Consider the following 8,589-nt stretch of genomic DNA (forward strand, 5'->3'; position numbering starts at 1 on the left):
ATCAAACTGTAGATTATAATTCAAATTTTAGTATTATACCTTAGTCAAATTCTTAATTTAAAAGTAAATAAAGAAAAAACACAGCTAAACATTGATTTTTGTGTATCATGTGGTATGTTGAATGCAGTACTTGTTCAAATTAGATATTTGTAATGTCAAAATACTAAGTCAATAGTTTCTTACAAATTAGGAACTCAAATTATCAATATTGACAAGCATGGAGCAAACTGATCTTTAAAGTAGTGTTGTACATTCCCATACGATATATTACCTCATCTCACAAAATAGCTTTTCTCAGTTAGTACTGTCCTCTATCAGGGGGGGGGGGGTATCAATGCTTTCCACTATCCTTCCACCTCCCACTTATGCATATCCACATGCAAATTATCATGCAGCAGCCCTCCACCAATAGGAGCGTGACACAACCCTTATCATAACCAGAGCCTTGTTCACATTTGTACTCATTAATCACTTCTCTGTTGGCAATAGTACTGTACAGACGTGCTGTTTTTTTGCTCGTGGATTTGTCTACATGTTTTTTTATACTACATATTTTAGTTTTTCTTTACTATTTATTTAAATTTTTGCAATTTGGAATTGTGAAAGGTCGCTTTTTCCAACTTTTCGTACTTTTTCAGGAGCCTTTTTGGCTAGTGTATTGTGGATCCCACTCTTTGGCAAGTGGTGCCTGACTAGGTGTTTTTTTTCTTTTTGTTTAAAATCTGCACTGTCCATCCTGTGTCCATGCTCGTAATCAAGTACGTTGTAACCCTTCCTACTGTGAACCTGATGTGTAATTCCAGATGCTGCCAGGTGTTGTTTGTGTGTCTACACTTTATTATCATCTGTGTCTAAACAATTATGTCACAGGATTGAGTCATGCACACCATAGTGATGGGATGTTCTGTAGGACTGCTAGTATTTTTTTTCTTGTAGTTTTTTTGCTTCATAAATATGTTCATCCCAGACCGTACATTCATGGACTAACATGAGTAAAGCAGACAGAGATTGCTGCCCATCTCTGATGCTCCATGGCGTTGAGATTCTTCCTACCATGTACCTGATGTACAATTACAGGTGCTGCCAGGTTTTGGTTGAATGTCTCTATTGATGTGGTAGCTGTGCTTTTCAAAATAGAGTATCGTAGTCACCTGTTGCACTGTCTCCAGTGATGAAGTCTCCAAGCTCTCCAACGTGTTTTTCCCTCCTTTCTTTTAGTGGAGTATGGGATTCCTTACCACTTATCAGTTCCTAGATGCTTGGGTAGTGGACCATGGAGGCCTGTCCTCCTGAGTGATGAATCATACCACTCATTTGAGAGTAGGGCAGTGACTTTCTGCAGGTGTCAGTGGTGTATAGCACTTTCTACTGCAAACTTGATGTTCAGTTCCAGATGCCACCAGATTTTGGTTGTAGTATTATGCCATATTACTGTCTGTATATCTGACTGATTGCTTTTTCCTTCCGTGGCATACCTCCTTCCTACCATCTTCCAGAGGTACATTCCTGGTGGGTCTGGTATTGGTCAGAGTTGGCCCGGTCATGATTAAAATCATCTGTTGATGGTTTGATGTCCTTCCTACCATGGACCTGATGTAAAATTCCAGATGCTACTATGTTTTGGTTGAAACACTCCTCCATGTCATAACTATATATATCTATAATTGCAGTTTGCTCCTCAGGATAAGATGTTCCTCCTACCTACCATCCTTTGGATGCCCATTCTTGGTGGGTCTGGTGTTGGTTGGAGGTGGTCCAGCTAAATAAATAACATGTGTGCTGGCTGGTATCCTTCCTGTTACTGTGGACTGGATAACAAATACTCGCTGCTGCTAGGTTTTGGACTGGATAACAAATACTTGCTGCTTCCAGGTTTTGGACTGGAGATGCACTCCAGGTTTGTGGTCCCTCTTCCTACCATCTGCTGGAAGTCGGTTCCTGGCAGATCTGGGGTTGATTGTAGCTCGACTCAGCACATTTTCCCACTTGTGCAAGGCTGGATATCTACCTCCTACTACAAAGTGAAAGTACAATACCCATTGCCACTAGGTTTGTACCAGAGATGTCATCCTGCCAGGGCTTTCCACCTTCCTACAGTCCACTGGATGTTGGTTCCCAGCACATCTGGTGCTGGTTGCATTTGAAATGTGAACAGGTGGAGACAGATTTTGGTATGGATGCTCATCTGTTTCAAGGTGAAAAGGTAGGTGATCCTTTACCTACCACAGATCTGATGTACCATCCCAGATACCACCTGTTGTTGGGTGAGGTCAAACTACCATGGGGGTCCCATTAATTGATCATACATTTTGTGGGATTCCTTCATGTTTTTCTGCCATTATTGTTCATGACACACTCAGAAAAGAACAGAAAGTATACCTGGATCAGATGTGATGTGATCTCCCATTGAGGTGTAATGTTTTCTCTTTTGGTTCCACACCTCCTGGTCTGTCTTTGAATGCTTCCTAAAGGGGGATAATTTTTTCACTGGCCCTCTGCCAGTTCAGTGTGGGATTCTAACAATTTCCTACACTGAAAATGGGTTTTCGATTGATACTTACCTTTTCTCACATTTCCCACGAGCCTCCTCACTTCCGGTGATATGGTGTAAGTCTTCTGACCAATCTTGAAATGAATAATGAGTGCAAATGTGAAGAGAGAGCTGGTTATGATAGGGGCTATATCATGCTCTTATTGGTGGGGAGCTGCTTCATGATCACATGCATGTAGAATATAGAAGTGGGAAGTGAAAGGCAATTGGCAAACACTAAATTTGCATCAATAGAGGGCAGCACAGATTGAGAAAAGCTATTTTGGGAGTGAAGGTAAGTATCTATTTGAAATACATTTTCAGTGTAGAAAAGTACTAACTTTTATTGGGATACTAAATTACAAACAAAAAAATATACACATTCCATGCACTTTCCATACTTTGTATTGTTATTATTGAATATTTTTATTATTATACTTCCTTTCATATTCATAATTTAGAAATGGATGTTTTCTTTAACATCTCAGCTTCTGCAAGCAATAAATCTGAACTTTTAAAGCATAAGATGGAGATTAGTATTAAAGTAAAAACAAATACCTTTCACCTAATTGAGAAAGTAAGACACCTGAAACTAATGGATATAAATAAGAGATTTAAGAACATAATGATAAAACAAAAGTACATACAGAAAAGTAGCTATGTAGATAATGTGTACTGTATGTTGTGTATGTATAATGCATTAGTATTAAGGTATAAACAAATACCTTTCACCTAATTGAGAAAGTAAGATGCCTGAAACTAATGGATATAAATAAGAGATTTAACAATGTAATGATAAAACAAAAGTACGTACAGAAAAGTAGCTATGTGTACTGCATTTTGTGTATGTATAATGCATCACAATAGTATTTTCTTACATTTTAAGGAAAAAACAAGTTACACTAGGTTATAATCCAACATTTTGACTGTAAACTGTAGCAAATTTCAAAGTATTTGTAATTGAATCTCTGAGTTTTACAAGCAGAAAATAAATATAGCATGGTGGGATATTTTTGATCAGCCTATACGCAGAATGTGCTTTAATATTTGTTTTGTGCTATACCCACTACTAAACCAATGACCAAAGATCTAAGAATCTATCTATAACAGTGATGAAACACTGCGATATCAAGCCCATCTTCTCGCGACTCGATCTAAGACTAATTATGCACCAATTCTTTGCAAGAGAACTAAAATTGGTAGTACAAATTCAAGAGTCAGAAGCAATAAAGAATTTGCATCCATTATTTCAATTCTGTCCAAATATATTCATATTGAACATATAGCTTCAGAATATTGATGACGAAATTATAGAGAATATTTTATATTACGTTTTGTAGTTTTCTAGGGGGTGGACAAAAAAATCCAGAAGAGGAGATGGCTGAAGAACAAATATCCAAATTCTCACACTATGGGAATTTGAGGTTGTTTTGAAATATTTCCTTATACAATTAAGAACTTTGGTTTATTATCTATGGTTTGATGTCAAGTTTGTTCATATACCATGATAATTAAGTAGTTTAATTTAATTTTGAATATAACTCACTAAAATGTTGTGACATGCACAGTTTGACCTGACATGCTCTTTTGTAATGTGCAATCAGTCACGTAGGCACATTCATGTTCTCTTCCAGAACATGGGAGTCACCAGTTTCCCATATTTCATGCTATTGCTAATTTTCACAATGAGATTCGCTCATCGATTGAAGTATGAACTCAAAACTACTACATAAAACATTTATATTTCTATGAAAAGTGAAGCTGAAATATCAGATATTATTCTCAACATATGATATACTATAAACCAGTACCGGTACTGGATGCAGAGTACCACCAGTACCCAAAGCAAACCCTGGTGTGTACTATAATTGGTAATTGGGTGATTGTACCTAAAAGATAGTCATGCTTTTTTTTACAATAAATAAAACTGATTAGATTTTTCATCTTACAAAAGGTATTGTGTAAAAGTTTATTCATATGCTTGGAAAACTATTTTGTGTTATGATTCTTCACTTCCCCACTATTTAACTGTAGCTTGATCAGTCTCCTAAATTTTTTGTAGGATGTTACGCCACAGAATTTTTTGAATGTTCTTCAAGGAAATGAAGAAGCAATGAAAGGTATTGGCAGTGGAAAAGTTCTGAAGAGGTTGGTATTATTAAGTGAATTTTACTATGTATTGATATTCTGTTATTACTTGAATATCTGTTTCCATAAAAAATTTTTATCTATGAAGTGTAAACAATTCTTTTTATTTGTTCATCTAAAAATATATTTAGCAAATTTTTATCCATTTTAGATATAAATTTGAAGAAACTTTTATACATCATCACCTTTGATTATCAATAACATATATATTTCCATTTACCCTGTATATAGGAATATTAGATTTATTTTGAAATTGTTTTAAAACATAATTGGCGATTTTTTGCACTTGTAAAATTCAACTGACTTTACTTGATCAGGACAATACTTAACACTCCATTAAATTTCCTGTCAATTATAAAATACACAGTTGATTAAAATCAGATTATGTTTACTAATTGTTAAGTATTAAAATATACTTTCTTTTACTAGTGGGCCGAATGATCATGTATTTGTGAATTTTGCTGACCATGGAGCACCTGGAATAATTGCTTTCCCCAGTGATGTAAGCTACGTGTTTTTACTTTAATAATTTTAGTTATTAGCACGTCCTTAATTTTACTAGTTACTTAATCCTGTCAGTTCCCTGGCTTTCACTTAGCACCAACCAAAAATGACTTAGTTATTGCATTTAATTGACTTTTTTTAAATATATTATATGAAGTTAATGCATTTAATTTACTTTTCTGAGCAGCATCATTATACTTCTTTTTGTAAGAGGCATGATGGAAGTGACATAATAAAAGATAATTTTCCAATACAGAAAATGCATTTGTGATAGGTATTTACCTCCTTTCACATAAGTAGCTGTTCTCGTCCAGTGCTGCCCTCTATATGCAAAAATTTTTTCACATGCCACAAACCTTGAGTGCCTACATACCTAAGGTCATTGTGGTTCAACTGTGTCTCCCATGCAAATCATCATGCCACAACCCTCCACCAAAAGGAGTGCAACACACTTTCCTGAAGCATGTGACTTGCTCTATTTGATTCTACTGAACTATCACTTCGAGTTTTGGCAGAAATGCATTTTCAATATATGAAAATGATAACTTCCGATACGGTATATTACCTCTTCTCACATAAATAGCTAGAATCCCACATTGAATAAATGGAGGGACTGTTGCAAGAAAAAGAAAGAAGCATCTTTCAAAAGCATCTGAAGGAAACCCTAAAAGAGTAGATCCTTCTAGTAGAGGATAAGATGTGGGAGACTGCACCACATCTGTACCAAAAGCACCTGAAGGAAACCCTCAAAGAGTAGATCCTTTCAGTAGAGGATAATACGTGGGAGATCGCACCACTTTTGTACCAGGTATACTCTTTGCCAAGTGTGGAAAGAGGTGTCGTGGACATGGGTGGAAATTGGGAGAGCACATCCAAAACAGAGAGAGAGAACAATGGATGGATAGGGATCTGAACCACACAATATTGGAATCTCAATCCCATAGAGTACATCAATATAGGAGAGAGGAAAAGGATGTGCTTCTAGATGTAGAATGACTAGGGTACGACGGACCATACACAGCAAGTCAACTGCATCCAAAACCCAGCCACCAGGAATTGACATCCATGTTGGAGTAGGAAAGAGGATCATAACATTGGTAAGTCAACTACGATCCAAAACCCAGCCATCTGGTAGTGATAGGAAAGAGGATCATACAGTTTTCACCTCAAGTTCAGTAGACCAAAGGGAATCTCGTACCCCCCAATCTGTGAACAGGACACATGATAGCTATGTGATAAATTGTTTCACTGATCCAGGAACCTGACATCTGGACAATCGGTATGGTAATGATGTCTATGTAATATAAACCATCTCACTCAAAACCAATCTGACAGGAACTGCTCCCCAGTGCAGTAACATTCTTGGAATAAGAAAATCATCTAGAGACAGCTTAAGAGGAAGAACCATATTAATCTGCAAGTTCCACCACTGTGACCCACAACACAGGTGGAGGGAACAAGAGTATAAATGAGTAAGAAAACAGAGATACCTATAATACATGTGTGAGGACTTATGTTGACTCATGTTTGGATTTTGGTGTCAAAATATTACAATTTTAGTAAATGATAAATCAAAGTACTGAATGCTTTTCTAAAATCACTTTGTTGCTTATTGTGAAATATTTTGCTATATCCTACTAATATTCAGTAAACTTGGAAGTAATAAGGTATTGTCGAAAATTAGATTTTGCTCACTCTTGAAGCACATTTCTATCTAATGCTAACAGTTTTAAGATTTTTTTTATTTCATGTGCTACTTTTTTATGTAGGTTTTGAAGGCTACTGATTTAAATAAAGCCATAAAGAACATGCAAAACAGAAAGATGTATGAAAAGGTAAGTAATGTTTATACTTCTTAAAACTAATTTAGTATAATACTTCATTTCTTTTATCAAAGAAAATAACTATTTTAAGTAAATTAGTGAGCATCTATCATTTGGACAACTTCACTGAAAAATATTTTAAATTTGTGAAAACCAAATAATTTCAGTATATAAAAGTACACTGCTCCGTTCATTTATATTGTAGTAAATAAGTGTACCAAGCATTTTTATCTTGTTATATTATTTATTTTGTACATATGCAGATTTTACATAATACATGGTCAAAAAGGCAATTATGTGCATTGCATTCTAGTTGCCTTTGTTCCTTTGTCATTCCTGAGAAGATAACACTTGTTCTGCTCATGGCTGATTTGCTGTAATACTGCAAAAACGTGACAGCAGTGTCTTTCAGTGGTAGTTCAGGTGATGTTTTGAGGTTGGATTGGCCAATATTAATGTAAGGGGCATGTGTCCTGAGAATATAGTGTTATAAAATTTGGTGAATAATAATTTGATCTCTTAGTTAGCTTTCTTTTGCTCTCTCTCAAGCACAGGCTCTTAGTCTGGTGAAGTTTAAGTCCTTTCTTTGTAAAGAGTAAATACTCTCCTAAATTTAACATGTAACATTAATTAATATTTCTTAAAAAGTCTTTTAAAATTATTATGAAATTATAAAAGAATTAACCATACGGTAAGGGCATGCTCTTTATCTCTTGTACATTTTAACCCTATCACCACAGGTATCCTTTACTGTGCATGACAAGGTTTTAGTGTCTTGCATTCAAAATTTTATTAAACTACTTTTTGTTTATGTTATACCAATTAGAATAGCATAAAATAGCAGCTAATAATCCATATTTTAATAGTATATTAGTTGTAAGTTCTTAATTCTACAAGGCAATATTTAAAAAAAAATCCTGAATTTCCACTAGTGTGACCCACTTGACACATTTTGTCTTAGCATGTCTTCATCCCTATTTTATCCACCACCCCTCCAAAAAGTATGAAATTAAATGTAAAATACTCTCTATAAAATCGTTATTGCTCAAACAAACCATAATTTTTATATCCTTTAATTTAGTTTGGTTATAGAGCTATCAAATAGAAAATCAGACCCCTCCTGCCACATCCACCTGTCACATCCTCTCTTTCACAATTTGTTGAAAGTTCTCTCTTACATTTCATTATATATTACTTATAACTAATAGAAAGTCTATCAAAGGATGTATAACGTTATGTTCTGAATGGTTAAATGTCAGTTTCACTCAGAGTACCAACATTGCTCCTGTGAGAAAGTTAACAACTAGCTTAGATGAATTTGTAACGACTTGTCATATAGATAGAAAGCCAGAAAAATTTTGAGAGGTAAGGGAATTTGCCTGTTTTTTACATGTTATTAGTCTATATTCTTTGATCAATTATTTAACTAAATAATAATTATTAAGTGCATAACTATCATTAGTATAAAAAATTAGGGTTAACTCTCTTTTGACAAACGACAGCAAGAAAAAGAAGATTGGTTAATTATTTTATTTCTTGTTTTTCATGTATATTCTTTATGTCTAATTACGTAATAACTTCGTA

At 34.8% G+C, this 8,589-nt stretch overlaps 1 protein-coding gene across 1 annotated transcript in view; it reads left to right on the forward strand.

Annotated features, from left to right (window-relative positions):
* LOC106467447 (legumain-like) overlaps positions 1 to 8,589 on the forward strand; it is a 42,997-nt gene that overhangs the window by 14,931 nt on the left and 19,477 nt on the right. Inside the window, exons 3-6 of the mRNA XM_013927795.2 lie at positions 2,050 to 2,203; positions 4,593 to 4,678; positions 5,108 to 5,180; positions 6,952 to 7,017. Of these exons, the coding sequence (XP_013783249.1) occupies positions 2,050 to 2,203; positions 4,593 to 4,678; positions 5,108 to 5,180; positions 6,952 to 7,017 (379 nt within the window). The remainder of the gene's footprint in view (positions 1 to 2,049; positions 2,204 to 4,592; positions 4,679 to 5,107; positions 5,181 to 6,951; positions 7,018 to 8,589) is intronic.

The sequence above is a fragment of the Limulus polyphemus genome, unplaced genomic scaffold (genome assembly GCF_000517525.1).
Source record: "Limulus polyphemus unplaced genomic scaffold, Limulus_polyphemus-2.1.2 Scaffold2618, whole genome shotgun sequence".
In the NCBI taxonomy this organism is placed as follows: Eukaryota; Metazoa; Arthropoda; class Merostomata; order Xiphosura; family Limulidae; genus Limulus; species Limulus polyphemus.